This window comes from Bombina bombina, chromosome 4 (genome assembly GCF_027579735.1).
Source record: "Bombina bombina isolate aBomBom1 chromosome 4, aBomBom1.pri, whole genome shotgun sequence".
In the NCBI taxonomy this organism is placed as follows: Eukaryota; Metazoa; Chordata; class Amphibia; order Anura; family Bombinatoridae; genus Bombina; species Bombina bombina.
Genome location: NC_069502.1, coordinates 1162596607 through 1162616564, shown reverse-complemented (window position 1 = coordinate 1162616564; position 19958 = coordinate 1162596607). Strand labels below are relative to the sequence as shown.

At 40.0% G+C, this 19958-nt stretch overlaps 1 protein-coding gene across 1 annotated transcript in view; it reads left to right on the top strand.

Annotated features, from left to right (window-relative positions):
* ITPKB (inositol-trisphosphate 3-kinase B) overlaps positions 1–19958 on the top strand; it is a 225568-nt gene that overhangs the window by 181947 nt on the left and 23663 nt on the right. The window contains exon 6 of the mRNA XM_053712624.1: positions 18700–18801. Coding sequence (XP_053568599.1) covers positions 18700–18801 — 102 coding nt within the window. The remainder of the gene's footprint in view (positions 1–18699; positions 18802–19958) is intronic.

The window sequence follows — 19958 nt, the reverse complement described above, 5'->3', positions numbered from 1 at the left end:
GTACATGTCTATACTGGTGCAGTAGTCCCTCATTGTACATGTCTATACTGGTACTGTAGTCCCTCATTGTACATGTCTATAATGGTGCAGTAGTCCCTCATTGTACATGTCTATACTGGTACAGTAGTCCCTCATTTTACATGTCTATACTGGTGCAGTAGCGCCTCATTGTTCATGTCTATACTGGTGCAGTAGTCCCTCATTGTACATGTCTATACTGGTACTGTAGTCCCTCATTGTACATGTCTATACTGGTGCAGTAGTCCCTCATTGTACATGTCTATACTGTTACTGTAGTCCCTCATTGTACATGTCTATACTGTTACTGTAGTCCCTCATTGTACATGTCTATTCTGGTACAGTAGTCCCTCATTGTACATGTCTATACTGGTTCAGTAGTCCCCTCATTGTACATGTCTATACTGTTACTGTAGTCCCTCAATGTACATGTCTATACTGTTACTGTAGTCCCTTATTGTACATGTCTATACTGTTACAGTAGTCCCTCATTGTACATGTCTATACTGTTACTGTAGTCCCTCATTGTACATGTCTATACTGATGTAGTAGTCCCTCAATGTACATGTCTATACTGTTACTGTAGTCCCTCATTGTACATGTCTATACTGTTACTGTAGTCCCTCAATGTACATGTCTATACTGTTACAGTAGTCCCTCATTGTACATGTCTATACTGTTACTGTAGTCCCTCAATGTACATGTCTATACTGTTACAGTAGTCCCTCATTGCACATGTCTATACTGTTACTCTAGTCCCTCAATGTACATGTCTATACTGTTACTGTAGTCCCTCATTGTACATGTCTATACTGTTACTGTAGTCCCTCAATGTACATGTCTATACTGTTACTGTAGTCCATTATTGTACATGTCTATACTGTTACAGTAGTCCCTCATTGTACATGTCTATACTATTACTGTAGTCCCTCATTGTACATATCTATACTGTTACTGTAGTCCCTCAATGTACATGTCTATACTGGTACTGTAGTCCCTCATTGTACATGTCTATACTGTTACTCTAGTCCCTCATTGTACATGTCTATACTGATGCAGTAGTGCCTCATTGTATATGTCTATACTGTTACTGTAGTCCCTCATTGTACCTGTCTATACTGGTGCAGTAGTGCCTCATTGTACATGTCTATACTGTTACTGTAGTCCCTCATTGTACATGTCTATACTGGAACTGTAGTCCCTCATTGTACATGTCTATACTGGTGCAGTAGTCCCTCATTGTACATGTCTATACTGTTACTGTAGTCCCTCATTGTACATGTCTATACTGTTACTGTAATCCCTCATTGTACATGTCTATAATGGTGCAGTAGTCCCTCATTGTACATGTCTATACTGGTGCAGTAGTCCCTCATTGTACATGTCTATACTGTTACTGTAGTCCCTCATTGTACATGTCTATACTGTTACTGTAGTCCCTCATTGTACATGTCTATACTGTTACTGTAATCCCTCATTGTACATGTCTATAATGGTTCAGTAGTCCCTCATTGTACATGTCTATACTGTTACTGTAGTCCCTCATTGTACATGTCTATACTGTTACTATAATCCAGTAGTCCCTCGTTGTACATGTCTATACTGTTACTGTAGTCCCTCATTGTACATGTCTATACTGTTACTGTAGTCCCTCATTGTACATGTCTATAATGGTGCAGTAGTCCCTCATTGTACATGTCTATACTGTTACTGTAGTCCCTCATTGTACATGTCTATACTGTTACTGTAATCCCTCATTGTACATGTCTATACTGTTACTGTAATCCCTCATTGTACATGTCTATACTGGTGCAGTAGTCCCTTGTTGTACATGTCTATACTGTTACTGTAGTCCCTCATTGTACATGTCTATACTGTTACTGTAGTCCCTCATTGTACATGTCTATACTGTTACTGTAATCCCTCATTGTAAATGTCTATACTGTTACTGTAGTCCCTCATTGTACATGTCTATACTGTTACTGTAATCCCTCATTGTACATGTCTATACTGGTGCAGTAGTCCCTCATTGTACATGTCTATACTGATGCAGTAGTCCCTCATTGTACATGTCTATACTGGTGCAGTAGTGCCTCATTGTACATGTCTATACTGGTGCAGTAGTCCCTCATTGTACATGTCTATACTGTTACTGTAGTCCCTCATTGTACATGTCTATACTGGTGCAGTAGTCCCTCATTGTACATGTCTATACTGATGCAGTAGTCCCTCATTGTACATGTCTATACTGGTGCAGTAGTGCCTCATTGTACATATCTATACTGGTGCAGTAGTCCCTCATTGTACATGTCTATACTGTTACTGTAGTCCCTCATTGTACATGTCTATACTGGTACTGTAGTCCCTCATTGTACATATCTATACTGTTACAGTAGTCCCTCATTGTACATGTCTATACTGGTGCAGTAGTCCCTCATTGTACATGTCTATACTGGTGCAGTAGTGCCTCATTGTACATGTCTATACTGTTACTGTAATCCCTCATTGTACATGTCTATACTGGTGCAGTAGTCCCTCATTGTACATGTCTATACTGATGCAGTAGTGCCTCATTTTACATGTATATACTGTTACTGTAGTCCCTCATTGTACATGTATATACTGTTACTGTAGTCCCTCATTGTACATGTCTATACTGATGCAGTAGTCCCTCATTGTACATGTCTATACTGGTGCAGTAGTCCCTCATTGTACATGTCTATACTGGAACTGTAGTCCCTCATTGTACATGTCTATACTGTTACTGTAGTCCCTCATTGTACATGTCTATACTGGTACTGTAGTCCCTCATTGTACATGTCTATACTGGTACTGTAGTCCCTCATTGTACATGTCTATACTGTTACAGTAGTCCCTCATTGTACATGTATATACTGTTACTGTAGTCCCTCATTGTACATGTCTATACTGATGCAGTAGTCCCTCATTGTACATGTCTATACTGGTGCAGTAGTCCCTCATTGTACATGTCTATACTGGAACTGTAGTCCCTCATTGTACATGTCTATACTGTTACTGTAGTCCCTCATTGTACATGTCTATACTGGTACTGTAGTCCCTCATTGTACATGTCTATACTGTTACTGTTGTCCCTCATTGTACATGTCTATACTGTTACAGTAGTCCCTCATTGTACATGTATATACTGTTACTGTAGTCCCTCATTGTACATGTCTATACTGATGCAGTAGTCCCTCATTGTACATGTCTATACTGGTGCAGTAGTCCCTCATTGTACATGTATATACTGTTACTGTAGTCCCTCATTGTACATGTATATACTGTTACTGTAGTCCCTCATTGTACATGTCTATACTGTTACTGTAGTCCCTCATTGTACATGTCTATACTGGTGCAGTTGTCCATCATTATACATGTCTATACTGGTGCAGTAGTCCCTCAATGTACATGTCTATACTGATGCAGTAGTCCCTCATTGTACATGTCTATACTGTTACTGTAGTCCCTCATTGTACATGTCTATACTGGTGCAGTAGTCCCTCATTGTACATGTATATACTGTTACTGTAGTCCCTCATTGTACATGTATATACTGTTACTGTAGTCCCTCATTGTACATGTCTATACTGTTACTGTAGTCCCTCATTGTACATGTCTATACTGGTGCAGTAGTCCCTCATTGTACATGTCTATACTGGTGCAGTAGTCCCTCATTGTACATGTCTATACTGTTACTGTAGTCCCTCATTGTACATGTCTATACTGTTACTTTAGTCCCTCATTGTACATGTCTATACTGGTGCAGTAGTGCCTCATTATACATGTCTATACTGGTGCAGTAGTCCCTCATTGTACATGTATATACTGTTACTGTAGTCCCTCATTGTACATGTATATACTGTTACTGTAGTCCCTCATTGTACATGTCTATACTGTTACAGTAGTCCCTCATTGTACATGTATATACTGTTACTGTAGTCCCTCATTGTACATGTCTATACTGATGCAGTAGTCCCTCATTGTACATGTCTATACTGGTACTGTAGTCCCTCATTGTACATGTCTATACTGTTACTGTAGTCCCTCATTGTACATGTCTATACTGGTACTGTAGTCCCTCATTGTACATGTCTATACTGTTAAGGTAGTCCCTCATTGTACATGTCTATACTGGTGCAGTAGTCCCTCATTGTACATGTCTATACTGTTACTGTAGTCCCTCATTGTACATATCTATACTGGTGCAGTAGTCCCTCATTGTACATGTCTATACTGATGCAGTAGTCCCTCATTGTACATGTCTATACTGGTGCAGTAGTCCCTCATTGTACATGTCTATACTGGTGCAGTAGTCCCTCATTGTACATGTCTATACTGTTACTATAGTCCCGCATTGTACATGTATATACTGTTACTGTAGTCCCTCATTGTACATGTCTATACTGGTGCAGTAGTCCCTCATTGTACATGTCTATACTATTACTGTAGTCCCTCATTGTACATGTCTATACTGTTACTGTAATCCCTCATAGTACATGTCTATACTATTACTGTAGTCCCTCATTGTACATGTCTATACTGTTACTGTAATCCCTCATTGTACATGTCTATACTGTTACTGTAGTCCCTCATTGTACATGTCTATACTGGTGCAGTAGTGCCTCATTGTACATGTCTATACTGGTGCAGTAGTCCCTCATTGTACATGTCTATACTGGTGCAGTAGTGCCTCATTGTACATGTATATACTGTTACTGTAGTCCCTCATTGTACATGTCTATACTATTACTGTAGTCCCTCATTGTACATGTCTATACTGTTACTGTAGTCCCTCATTGTACATGTCTATACTATTACTGTAGTCCCTCATTGTACATGTCTATACTATTACTGTAGTCCCTCATTGTACATGTCTATACTGGTGCAGTAGTCCCTCATTGTACATGGAGGATATGCTTGAAGCACAACCATAGTGAAAAAAAAAAATATGTATGAAAAGGGAGACCTTAAAGTGACACTCGGGTTAAATTGAATTTGTATTATTCAGATACAGCATGTAATTTTAAACAACTTTCCAATTTGCTTCCATTAACAAAATGTGCACAGTCTTTTATATTTACACTTTTTGAGTCACCAGCTCTTACTGAGCATGTGCAAGAATTCACAGAATATATGTATATGCATTTGTGATTGGCTGCTTGCTATCACATGGTACAGGGGGAGTGGAAATAGACAAAACTTTGAAATTTGTTATAAAAAAATCTACTACTCATTTAAAATTCAGAGTAAATGCTATTGTATTGTCTTGTTATCTTGCATTTGTTGATTATGCAAATCTACTGTGTTTACTGGTCCTTTAAAGGGATATAAGACCCAAAATGTTCTTTTGTGATTCAGACAGAGCATTACATTTTTAAAAAAGTTTAGAATTTACTTCTATTATCACATTTGCTTTGTTCTTATGATATTCTGTGTTGATGAGATACCTAGGTAGGCCCCTGGAGCACTACGTGGCAGGAAATAGCGCTTGCATCTAGTGCTCTTGCAAATGGATAACATTCTTGCTAATATTCTGCTATATAGTGCTCAAAAAAACGGGCCGGCTCCTAAGCATACGTCTCTGCTTTTCAACAAAAGATACCATGAGAATGAAGAAACATTGATAATAGAAGTAAATTAGAACATTTTTAAAATCATAGGCTCTATCTGAATAATAATGGGGTTCATGTCTCTTTAAGGTAAATGCAGATTTTCAAGAACACACCAAGGTTACACAAAATAAAACGTTTGTGGTTCAGATAGAACATACAATTTACTTCTATTGTCTGATTTAGGACTAGATTCTGATTGTCGCGCTAAGTGTTGCGTGTGAGCGAAAAGGGGTCAGAAGTAGCACGCGTATTACAGGTTGAAAGTAAATGCTCAAGCGCAATTGAATTTATCGCATGTCTGGGTTAGCGCGACTTCAGAGCGTTGGGTAACAAAAAAGTTGCACAAAAACCATCACAAATACATTTACAGTACAGTTACACTTATAATAACACTGTCTGGAATAAATATTTAAAAAAAAAGCAATAAAAATTTATAAGGGCTTAAAGATATGAGATGTCAGGTGTGTGTGTCGGGTTAGCGTCTGTGCGATTTTTTTTTATTTTTAACTTGTAATATGCGCTCTACCTGATGTGCGTGAAAACTTACTTCTAGAGGAGTTAACATGTAAGCAGGAGCGATAAATAGCGCTCCACTCATAATCTAGCACTTAATGTATTCTCTTTGTATGCTTTGTTGAAGAGCATACATAGGTATTCTCAGGAGTGTGCATGTGTCTGCATTGCAGCAGTGTTTGCAAAAATATTTTAATAATGATGTCTTACATTGTTGCATCAGTGCTGTATTTTCTACTACATACGCACATAACACGTGCACGCTTCTGACCCTTGTAATATCTCTAGGTTCTAAGTGATGTCACTTAAAGTATATATTAGTATAAATTCATCGACACTTGTGAGGTTGGCATAGGGCCTTGTAACTGTGAGATCATGTTTAAAATTAATTGATCATCACTTCACTTATATTTTCCAGCATTTAGTTGGTCTTTCTGCAAGTTAAATCTATAGTTGCATGAGGTGTCTAACATATTATATCAACTTAAAGGGACAGTCTACTCCAGAATTGTTATTGTTTAAAAAGATAGATAGGGGCCGATTTACCAAATGGCGGGAGGACATGATTCGCTGTAGCGAATAATGTCCGCCCAACATCGCTGAATGCCAACAGCATATGCTGTTGGCATTTAACATTGCACAAGCAGTTCTTGTGAAATGCTTGTGCAATGCGCCCCCTGCAGATTCGTGGCCGCTAGCAGGGGGTGTCAATCAACCCGATCGTATCTGATCAGGTTGATTGATGTTCGTTGCCTCAGAGGCGGCGGACGAGTTAAGGAGCAACGCCTTAATTGCTGTTTCCGTGCGAGCCTTCATCAGAGCCCATTCGGCCCCATAATCCCTTTATTACCCATTCCCCAGTTTTGCACACATGAACTGACATCCTCTAGCTGTGAAAAACTGTCAAAATGCCCTGAGATAAGAGGCGGCCTTCAAGGGCTTAGAAATTAGCATACCTAGGTTTAGCTTTCAACAAAGAATGCCAAGAGAACAAAGAAAATGTGATGATAAAAGTAAATTGGAAAGTTGTTTAAAATTGCATGCCCTATTTGAATCATGAAAGTTTAATTTTGACTTGACTGCCCTTTACAAGGGAACTGCCCACAAGGCGTAAAAACACTAATCACAACTGCAATACTAAGGGAAGACGCTTGCAACATTCTTTATGTAAATGTACTTGTAAAAATGTACGTTTTGTTATGGTGTTTCAGGTGCTGGCTGTGGATGGACTATTTTATAGAAGCAGTTTTTTTAAATCCTTTTTTCTCCAACATAGGTGTGTCCGGTCCACGGCGTCATCCTTACTTGTGGGATATTCTCTTCCCAAACAGGAAATGGCAAAGAGCCCAGCAAAGCTGGTCACATGATCCCTCCTAGGCTCCGCCTACCCCAGTCATTCTCTTTGCCGTTGTACAGGCAACATCTCCACGGAGATGGCTTAGAGTTTTTTAGTGTTTAACTGTAGTTTTTATTATTCAATCAAGAGTTTGTTATTTTGAAATAGTGCTGGTATGTACTATTTACTCAGAAACAGAAAAGAGATGAAGATTTCTGTTTGTATGAGGAAAATGATTTTAGCAACCGTCACTAAAATCCATGGCTGTTCCACACAGGACTGTTGAGAGCAATTAACTTCAGTTGGGGGAACAGTGTGCAGTCTCTTGCTGCTTGAGGTATGACACATTCTAACAAGACGATGTAATGCTGGAAGCTGTCATTTTCCCTATGGGATCCGGTAAGCCATGTTTATTACGATCGTAAATAAGGGCTTCACAAGGGCTTATTAAGACTGTAGACTTTTTCTGGGCTAAATCAATTCATTATTAACACATATTTAGCCTTGAGGAATCATTTTATCTGGGTATTTTGATATAATAATATCGGCAGGCACTGTATTAGACACCTTATTCTTTAGGGGCTTTCCCAAAGCATAAGCAGAGCCTCATTTTCGCGCCGGTGTGGCGCACTTGTTTTTGAGAGGCATGGCATGCAGTCGCATGTGAGAGGAGCTCTGATACTTAGAAAAGACTTTCTGAAGGCGTCATTTGGTATCGTATTCCCCTTTGGGCTTGGTTGGGTCTCAGCAAAGCAGATACCAGGGACTGTAAAGGGGTTAAAGTTTAAAACGGCTCCGGTTCCGTTATTTTAAGGGTTAAAGCTTCCAAATTTGGTGTGCAATACTTTTAAGGCTTTAAGACACTGTGGTGAAAATTTGGTGAATTTTGAACAATTCCTTCATGTTATTTCGCAATTGCAGTAATAAAGTGTGTTCAGTTTAAAATTTAAAGTGACAGTAACGGTTTTATTTTAAAACGTTTTTTGTACTTTGTTATCAAGTTTATGCCTGTTTAACATGTCTGAACTACCAGATAGACTGTGTTCTGAATGTGGGGAAGCCAGAATTCCTATTCATTTAAATAAATGTGATTTATGTGATAATGACAATGATGCCCAAGATGATTCCTCAAGTGAGGGGAGTAAGCATGGTACTGCATCATTCCCTCCTTCGTCTACACGAGTCTTGCCCACTCAGGAGGCCCCTAGTACATCTAGCGCGCCAATACTCCTTACTATGCAACAATTAACGGCTGTAATGGATAATTCTGTCAAAAACATTTTAGCCAAAATGAACACTTATCAGCGTAAGCGCGGCTGCTCTGTTTTAGATACTGAAGAGCATGACAACGCTGATATTAATATCTCTGAAGGGCCCCTAACCCAGTCTGATGGGGCCAGGGAGGTTTTGTCTGAGGGAGAGGGAAAGGCCCGGTATTTTCTCAACAGGCTGAACCTGATGTGATTGCATTTAAATTTAAGTTGGAACATCTCCGCATTCTGCTTAAGGAGGTATTATCCACTCTGGATGATTGTGACAAGTTGGTCATCCCAGAGAAACTATGTAAAATGGACAAGTTCCTAGAGGTGCCGGGGCTCCCAGAAGCTTTTCCTATACCCAAGCGGGTGGCGGACATTGTTAATATAGAATGGGAAAGGCCCGGTATTCCTTTCGTCCCTCCCCCCATATTTAAAAAATTGTTTCCTATGGTCGACCCCAGAAAGGACTTATGGCAGACAGTCCCCAAGGTCGAGGGAGCGGTTTCCACTTTAAACAAACGCACCACTATACCCATAGAGGATAGTTGTGCTTTCAAAGATCCTATGGATAAAAAATTAGAAGGTTTGCTTAAAAAGATGTTTGTTCAGCAAGGTTACCTTCTACAACCAATTTCATGCATTGTCCCTGTCGCTACAGCCGCATGTTTCTGGTTCGATGATCTGATAAAGGCGGTCGATAGTGATTCTCCTCCTTTTGAGGAGATTATGGACAGAATCAATGCTCTCAAATTGGCTAATTCTTTCACCCTAGACGCCACTTTGCAATTGGCTAGGTTAGCGGCTAAGAATTCTGGGTTTGCTATTGTGGCGCGCAGAGCGCTTTGGTTGAAATCTTGGTCGGCTGATGCGTCTTCCAAGAACAAGCTACTTAACATTCCTTTCAAGGGGAAAACGCTGTTTGGCCCTGACTTGAAAGAGATTATCTCTGATATCACTGGGGGTAAGGGCCACGCCCTTCCTCAGGATCGGCCTTTCAAGGCAAAAAATAAACCTAATTTTCGTCCTTTTCGTAGAAACGGACCAGCCCAAGGTGCTACGTCCTCTAAGCAAGAGGGTAATACTTCTCAAGCCAAGCCAGCTTGGAGACCAATGCAAGGCTGGAACAAGGGAAAGCAGGCCAAGAAACCTGCCACTGCTACCAAGACAGCATGAAATGTTGGCCCCCGATCCGGGACCGGATCTGGTGGGGGGCAGACTCTCTCTCTTCGCTCAGGCTTGGGCAAGAGATGTTCTGGATCCTTGGGCGCTAGAAATAGTCTCCCAAGGTTATCTTCTGGAATTCAAGGGACTTCCCCCAAGGGGGAGGTTCCACAGGTCTCAGTTGTCTTCAGACCACATAAAAAGACAGGCATTCTTACATTGTGTAGAAGACCTGTTAAAAATGGGAGTGATTCATCCTGTTCCATTAAGAGAACAAGGGATGGGGTTCTACTCCAATCTGTTCATAGTTCCCAAAAAAGAGGGAACGTTCAGACCAATCTTAGATCTCAAGATCTTAAACAAGTTTCTCAAGGTTCCATCGTTCAAGATGGAAACCATTCGAACTATTCTTCCTTCCATCCAGGAAGGTCAATTCATGACCACGGTGGATTTAAAGGATGCGTATCTACATATTCCTATCCACAAGGAACATCATCGGTTCCTAAGGTTCGCATTCCTGGACAAACATTACCAGTTCGTGGCGCTTCCTTTCGGATTTGCCACTGCTCCAAGGATTTTCACAAAGGTACTAGGGTCCCTTCTAGCTGTGCTAAGACCAAGGGGCATTGCTGTAGTACCTTACTTGGACGACATTCTGATTCAAGCGTCGTCCCTTCCTCAAGCAAAGGCTCACACGGACATTGTCCTGGCCTTTCTCAGATCTCACGGATGGAAAGTGAACGTGGAAAAGAGTTCTCTATCCCCGTCAACAAGGGTTCCCTTCTTGGGAACAATAATAGACTCCTTAGAAATGAGGATTTTTCTGACAGAGGCCAGAAAAACAAAACTTCTAGACTCTTGTCGGATACTTCATTCCGTTCCTCTTCCTTCCATAGCTCAGTGCATGGAAGTGATCGGGTTGATGGTAGCGGCAATGGACATAGTTCCTTTTGCGCGCATTCATCTAAGACCATTACAACTGTGCATGCTCAGTCAGTGGAATGGGGACTATACAGACTTGTCTCCGAAGATACAAGTAAATCAGAGGACCAGAGACTCACTCCGTTGGTGGCTGTCCCTGGACAACCTGTCACAAGGGATGACATTCCGCAGACCAGAGTGGGTCATTGTCACGACCGACGCCAGTCTGATGGGCTGGGGCGCGGTCTGGGGATCCCTGAAAGCTCAGGGTCTTTGGTCTCGGGAAGAATCTCTTCTACCGATAAATATTCTGGAACTGAGAGCGATATTCAATGCTCTCAAGGCTTGGCCTCAGCTAGCGAGGGCCAAGTTCATACGGTTTCAATCAGACAACATGACAACTGTTGCGTACATCAACCATCAGGGGGGAACAAGGAGTTCCCTAGCGATGGAGGAAGTGACCAAAATCATTCTATGGGCGGAGTCTCACTCCTGCCACCTGTCTGCTATCCACATCCCAGGAGTGGAAAATTGGGAAGCGGATTTTCTGAGTCGTCAGACATTGCATCCGGGGGAGTGGGAACTCCATCCGGAAATCTTTGCCCAAGTCACTCAGCTGTGGGGCATTCCAGACATGGATCTGATGGCCTCTCGTCAGAACTTCAAAGTTCCTTGCTACGGGTCCAGATCCAGGGATCCCAAGGCGGCTCTAGTGGATGCACTAGTAGCACCTTGGACCTTCAAACTAGCTTATGTGTTCCCGCCGTTTCCTCTCATCCCCAGGCTGGTAGCCAGGATCAATCAGGAGAGGGCGTCGGTGATCTTGATAGCTCCTGCGTGGCCACGCAGGACTTGGTATGCAGATCTGGTGAATATGTCATCGGCTCCACCTTGGAAGCTACCTTTGAGACGAGACCTTCTTGTTCTGGGTCCGTTCGAACATCCGAATCTGGTTTCACTCCAGCTGACTGCTTGGAGATTGAACGCTTGATTTTATCGAAGCGAGGGTTCTCAGATTCTGTTATCGATACTCTTGTTCAGGCCAGAAAGCCTGTAACTAGAAAGATTTACCACAAAATTTGGAAAAAATATATCTGTTGGTGTGAATCTAAAGGATTCCCTTGGGACAAGGTTAAGATTCCTAGGATTCTATCCTTCCTTCAAGAAGGATTGGAAAAAGGATTATCTGCAAGTTCCCTGAAGGGACAGATTTCTGCCTTGTCGGTGTTACTTCACAAAAAACTGGCTGCTGTGCCAGATGTTCAAGCCTTTGTTCAGGCTCTGGTTAGAATTAAGCCTGTTTACAAACCTTTGACTCCTCCTTGGAGTCTCAATTTAGTTCTTTCAGTTCTTCAGGGGGTTCCGTTTGAACCCTTGCATTCCGTTGATATTAAGTTATTATCTTGGAAAGTTTTGTTTTTAGTTGCAATTTCTTCTGCCAGAAGAGTTTCAGAATTATCTGCTCTGCAGTGTTCTCCTCCTTATCTGGTGTTCCATGCAGATAAGGTGGTTTTACGTACTAAACCTGGTTTTCTTCCAAAAGTTGTTTCTAACAAAAACATTAACCAGGAGATTATCGTACCTTCTCTGTGTCCGAAACCAGTTTCAAAGAAGGAACGTTTGTTGCACAATTTGGATGTTGTTCGCGCTCTAAAATTCTATTTAGATGCTACAAAGGATTTTAGACAAACATCTTCCTTGTTTGTTGTTTATTCCGGTAAAAGGAGAGGTCAAAAAGCAACTTCTACCTCTCTCTCTTTTTGGATTAAAAGCATCATCAGATTGGCTTACGAGACTGCCGGACGGCAGCCTCCCGAAAGAATCACAGCTCATTCCACTAGGGCTGTGGCTTCCACATGGGCCTTCAAGAACGAGGCTTCTGTTGATCAGATATGTAGGGCAGCGACTTGGTCTTCACTGCACACTTTTACCAAATTTTACAAGTTTGATACTTTTGCTTCTTCTGAGGCTATTTTTGGGAGAAAGGTTTTGCAAGCCGTGGTGCCTTCCATTTAGGTGACCTGATTTGCTCCCTCCCTTCATCCGTGTCCTAAAGCTTTGGTATTGGTTCCCACAAGTAAGGATGACGCCGTGGACCGGACACACCTATGTTGGAGAAAACAGAATTTATGTTTACCTGATAAATTACTTTCTCCAACGGTGTGTCCGGTCCACGGCCCGCCCTGGTTTTTTTAATCAGGTCTGATAATTTATTTTCTTTAACTACAGTCACCACGGTACCATATGGTTTCTCCTATGCAAATATTCCTCCTTAACGTCGGTCGAATGACTGGGGTAGGCGGAGCCTAGGAGGGATCATGTGACCAGCTTTGCTGGGCTCTTTGCCATTTCCTGTTGGGGAAGAGAATATCCCACAAGTAAGGATGACGCCGTGGACCGGACACACCGTTGGAGAAAGTAATTTATCAGGTAAACATAAATTCTGTTTTCTGTGAGGTTTTTTAACCTGTTTTGGCGGTGATGGTTTTCATCTATGTGCTGAGTTGAACGATTGCAGCATATATGGAGAGTGACTCGCAACTTGCCGATTTTTTACGAAGAGCGGGTACAAAACTTGTACGTTTTGAGATGTTGTAGCAAGTTTTTTTCTACAAGATTTTAGTTTCATGAACAGGTTTTATTGAATTTAGTAGTAACCAGGTTATTTACACCTAAACAATTTGAATTAAAGGGATAGCCAAGTCAAAAATAAACTTTCATGATTCAGAAAGGGCATGTAATTTTACTTTTATCATCAATTTTGTTTTGTTCTCTTGGTATTCTTAGTTAAAAGCTAAACCTAGGAGGCTCATATGCAAATTTCTTAGCCCTTGAAGGCCACCTCTTATCAGAATGCCTTTTGACATTTTTTCACAAATAGAGGGCGCTAGTTCATGTGTGCCATAGAAATAGCATTGTGCTCATGCATGTGGAGTTACCTAAGAGTCAGCACTGATTGGCTAAAATGTAACCCTGTCAAATGAACTGAAATAAGGGGGCAGTCTGCAGAGGCTTAGATACACGATAATCACAGAGGTAAAAAGCATATTAATATAACCGTGTTGGTTGTGCAAAACTGAATAAGGGGGCAGTCTGCAGAGGCTTAGATACACGATAATCACAGAGGTAAAAAGTATATTAATATAACCGTGTTGGTTATGCAAAACTGGGGAATGGGTAATAAAGGGATTATCTATCTTTTTAAACAATAAAAATTCTGGTCAACTGTCCCTTTAAATCCTCAAAAAAAATAGAGCGTTTTGTTTCGGTTTCTCTTCCCGAGTGTGAACTATCGGCACTCACATCAGTATGGTACAAAGAGCAGTCTTGTGAACTATCCGCACTCACATCAGTATGGTACAAAGAGCAGTCTTGTGAACTATCCGCACTCACATCAGTATGGTACAAAGAGCAGTCTTGTGAACTATCCGCACTCACATCAGTATGGTACAAAGAGCAGTCTTGTGAACTATCCGCACTCACATCAGTATGGTACAAAGAGCAGTCTTGTGAACTATCCGCACTCACATCAGTATGGTACAAAGAGCAGTCTTGTGAACTATCCGCACTCACATCAGTATGGTACAAAGAGCAGTCTTGTGAACTATCCGCACTCACATCAGTATGGTACAAAGAGCAGTCTTGTGAACTATCCGCACTCACATCAGTATGGTACAAAGAGCAGTCTTGTGAACTATCCGCACTCACATCAGTATGGTACAAAGAGCAGTCTTGGCCCTAGCTTTGCTCTCATCGATGACCCCAAACCGTCGTGATTCTTGGGGCAGGTTCATCGTGTTCCTGATGACTGCCTGGTGCTTATCTGACAGTCACACAGGATCGTTTGCCTTCATTACTATTGTGTGTGATTCACTGCATGTCCTGGCTCCATGTGCTGCTGCTTGTGTGGTTTTCGTGCTTTGCTTCTTGGCTGAATAGCTGATAAGATTCAAATCTGGAAAGGTGTTGGAATGTTATGTGTTTATATTTAGAAGTGTATAAAGAGTTAGTTAAAGGGACATGAATGCCATTTTTATTCTTTCATGATTCAGATAGAACAAATCATTTTAAACAACTTTCTAATTCACTTCTGTTATCAAATGTCATTGTTCTCTTGGTACCTTTTGTTAATAAGCAGGGATGTAAGCTCAGGAGCGTGCGCATGTCTTGAGCACTATACAGCATCAGTTTTGCAAGAATGTTATCCATTTGCCAGAGCACTATTTCCGGCCATGTAGTGCTCCAGATGTCTAACTAGGAATCTCTTCAACAAAGAACACCATAGGAACAAAGCAAATTTGATAATAGAGGCAAAATTTAAAATAAATAAATAAATTGTATGCTCTGTCTGAATCACAAAATAAAATGTTTGGGTTTCATATCCCTTTAAATGAGCTATAACACACAAGGCATTGGAATTATATGTTTAAAGGGACACTCTATCATACAATGGAGTTGAGCACAATCTTTTAGAAACATTTATCAAATTATTTATCTAAAAAATTCTATAGATTTCAAATTGTGAATTTTGTAGAAAGTTTAATTTAAAATTCCATGTCCCTTTAAAGGGCATTAAAGTATTTTTTTTCCTTTGTTGTATGTAAAATATGTACAAAGTATTACAGGTTTTGTTTTAGAAAAACAGATTTTTCTGTGCATTTTTGTTCCTGTGTGTGGGGCATGTACCTACCAATATAGCTGCGCGAGACTTCCATATCAGCCAGGGTCCTATTCTATGGACAACTTGTTCTCTTCCTGTTAGGTTCAGAATAAAAATAAATACATTTAATAAGTTTTGCTAAGTTCCAAAGAGTTCTGGCGCTAGAACAAAGACTCAGTTTAACAAGAGCCTACTATCCTTGGCTCTTCCTCTGTAACCTTAAACATGGGTGTCTATGGCTAAAGAGCTGGTCAGAGGCAGCATATGTGCATATCCACCAGTTATCGTCCATGTCAGTAGTGCATCACTGCTCCAGAGCTGACTTTAACTATGTATTTAAACACATAGGGCTCCATGTACTAAGCAACGGATGATGCTTTGGCGCCCTTGCGGGTCAGGTTCGCTCATGTGATCCTGCTTATTACAGTGTAAGGAGCAGCGGTCATATGACCTCAGAGCACGTTAGTGCTGAGTGATTGAAAGGCCCTGTTAATTTGTGATTGTTTGTGGAAGACAAGGGGCGGCATATATATATAGGCTCTGGTAAAATTACTGAATCATTAAAATGAATCAATAAACCATGCTGTATATAGGCTGTGCAATAAACCATGCTGTATATAGGCTGTGCAATAAACCATGCTGTATATAGGCTGTGCAATAAACCATGCTGTATACAGGCTGAACAATAAACCATGCTGTATATAGGCTGTGCAATAAACCATGCTGTATATAGGCTGTGCAATAAACCATGCTGTATATAGGCTGTGCAATAAACCATGCTGTATATAGGCTGTGCAATAAACCATGCTGTATATAGGCTGTGCAATAAACCATGCTGTATATAGGCTGTGCAATAAACCATGCTGTATATAGGCTGTGCAATAAACCATGCTGTATATAGGCTGTGCAATAAACCATGCTGTATATAGGCTGTGCAATACACCATGCTGTATATAGGCTGTGCAATAAACCATGCTGTATATAGGCTGTGCAATAAACAAACACTTTCTGATTTACTTCTGTTATCAAATTTAGATCATTCTCTTGGAGTGCTTTTTGAACCTTAAAGGGGCATGAAACCCAACATTTTCTATCATGATAGTGTATACAGTATACAGATAGTGTATACAGTACACAGATAGTGTATACAGTATACAGATAGTGTATACAGTTTACAGATAGTGTATACAGTACACAGATAGTGTATACAGTACACAGATAGTGTATACAGTTTACAGATAGTGTATACCGTATACAGATAGTGTATACAGTTTACAGATAGTGTATAGAGTTTACAGATAGTGTATACAGTACACAGATAGTGTATACAGTTTACAGATAGTGTATACAGTTTACAGATAGTGTATACAGTATACAGATAGTGTATACAGTTTACAGATAGTGTATACAGTACACAGATAGTGTATACAGTACACAGATAGTGTATACAGTTTACAGATAGTGTATACAGTATACAGATAGTGTATACAGTTTACAGATAGTGTATACAGTTTACAGATAGTGTATACAGTACACAGATAGTGTATACAGTTTACAGATAGTGTATACAGTTTACAGATAGTGTATACAGTACACAGATAGTGTATACAGTATACAGATAGTGTATACAGTTTACAGATAGTGTATACAGTGTACAGATAGTGTATACAGTTTACAGATAGTGTATACAGTATACAGATAGTGTACACTTTACAATTTACTTCTATTATTAAATTTGTTTCATTCTCTTGTTATCCTTAGTATCTACTGGGAGCTAGCTGAACACATTGGGTGAGCCAAGACAAGAGGCATATATGTGCAGCTACCAATCGGCAGCTAGATCCCAGTAGTGCATTGCTGCCCATGAGTATACCTAGGTATGCATTTCAACAAAGGATAGCAAGAGAATGAAGCACATTGGATAATAGAAGTAATTAGGAAGATTGAATCATGGAAGTTGAATTTTGACTTCACTATCCCTTCTTTCCATGAGAGCATACTGAGGTAGGCACAGGAGGGTGCACGTTTTGTGAGCACTATGCAGCAGCTTTTGTAACAATGTTATGCATATACCTCAGTATGCACTCGTAGTCATGAGCTCAGTTTTATCAAAGGATACCAAGAGAAAGAAGTAAATTTGACCATAGAAGTAAACTGGAAAGTATCATTGTAACTTGTACCCTATATCTTAATCATAAAAGTTTAATTTTGCCTTCCATGTAACTTTTTATAAGGACATGACAGTCAAAATGAAAAACAAAAAAAGTTTCAAATTCATTTTAAACAATTAATTCATTAAATACTTCTTTCTCTTGGTATCATTTGTTAAACAGCAGGTAGGTATTCTCAGGAGCAAGCACGTGTCTGGAGTACTATATGACAGCAGTATTGCTGCCATCTGGTATTCAAAAGCATTCATTCTTGCAAAACAACTGCCATATAGTGTTTCACACAAGTGCACACTAGCTATCTAGGTATTCTCTAAAATGAAGACTACCATGAGAACTAAGTACATTTTAATAATAGAAGTAAATTGGAAACTTTTTTTTAAAATTGTATCCTGTATCTAAAACATAAAAGAAACACATTGGGTTTCAATAACATCTATCAATCAATCTATCTATCTATCTATCTAACTATCTATCTATCTAACTATCTTTCTATCTATCTAACTATGAAAGGTTGGTTATTATTATTCCAAATTGTCTTTTTTCATTGGTTTCCTTTTTTTTTCTTTCATGATTTAGATAGATCATGTCATTTTTAGCAGCTTACTAATTTACTCCTATTATCAATTGTTCTTCGTTCTCTTGGTATCGTTATTTAAAAAAAAGCAGGAATGTAAGCTTACGAGCTGGCCCATTTTTAGTTCAGAACCTGGGTTATACTTGCTTATTGGTGGCTAAATGCAGCCACCAATCAGCAAGCACTATCCAGGGAGCTGAACCAAAAATGGGCAGGCTTGCTAGCTTACATTCCTGCTTTTTCACATTAAGATAGCAAGATAATGAAGAAACATTGATAATAGGAGTAAATTAGAAAGTTGCTTAAAATCGCATGCTCTATCTGAATCATGAAAGAAAAAAAAAAATAGGTTCAGTGTCCCTTTAATCCCTTTTTGGTCCTTTACGCGTTATCTGTATTTGAAGTCTACATGATTTTTGAATCTCACTCACTTTATATGTTTTTTATTTTTAGAAGGAAGATGGCACAGTGAACAGGGACTTCAAAAAAACGAAAACCAGAGAACAAGTAAAGGAAGCATTCAGCTCATTCACGAAAGGAAACTGTAATATTTTGGTAGGTGGTTAGCAAATACAATTAAATAATGCTATGTGCGGATTTCATAAGCTTGTGTGATAAAAGCAGAAATTAATTTTGCACAAAAGCAACACAGAGAGAAATGCACAAATCTACATGCAGTTCATAAAATGTGCTAATATTAGCTTTGGGAATGCACCATATTGCATCTTAGGCATTAGAAATGTGCATTAGCTTGTGAAATTTGTCCATTATTTCCCCACTCGTCCAAAAACGATAAACAAACCGCTATTTAACGGAAAAACAAAAACAAAAAACAATAAATAAATGCATGTGGAAAAAAAAATTGTTGATTTGTTTGGTTAAAACTATATACTGTATAAGCGGGAAATAATTTTCTGCAGACGGAAAAAGCTTTAAAAGTTTAAATTTACACTATTCAATAAGGATTTAGAAATGTATTTGTCAGCTAATTGATTCTGGTGTCAGTAAGTATGTAAGAGTCACTTTTGTTCTTGGCCAGTACTGACCCAATAAAAAAAAATACTGCTACTGGCTTGTAGCACTAGCCCTATATACTACTTTTAACCTTTTTACTGTCCACAGGTATCCAGGTCTAGGAACTAGACAGCAGCAAGCTAACGGCTAGATTTAGAGTTTTGCGTTAGAAGGGGTGCGTTAGCTACGCATGCTTTTTTCCCCCGCACCTTTTAAATACCGCTGGTATTTAGAGTTCACAGAATGTCTGCGTTAGGCTCCAAAAAGGGAGCGTAGAGCATAATTTACCGCCACTGCAACTCTCAATACCAGCGGTGCTTACAGACGCGGCCAGCTTCAAAAACGTGCTCGTGCACGATTCCCCCATAGGAAACAATGGGGCAGTTTGAGCTGAAAAAAAAACTAACACCTGCAAAAAAGCAGCGTTCAGCTCCTAAAGCAGCCCCATTGTTTCCTATGGGGAAACACTTCCTAAGTCTGCACCTAACACCCTAACATGTACCCCGAGTCTAAACACCCCTAACCTTACACTTATTAACCTCTAATCTGCGGCCCCCGCTATCGCTGACCCCTGCATTATATTATTAACCCCTAATCTGCCGCTCCGTACACCTCCGCAACCTACGTTATCCCTATGTACCCCTAATCTGCTGCCCCTAATACCGCCGACCCCTATATTATAATTATTAACCCCTAAT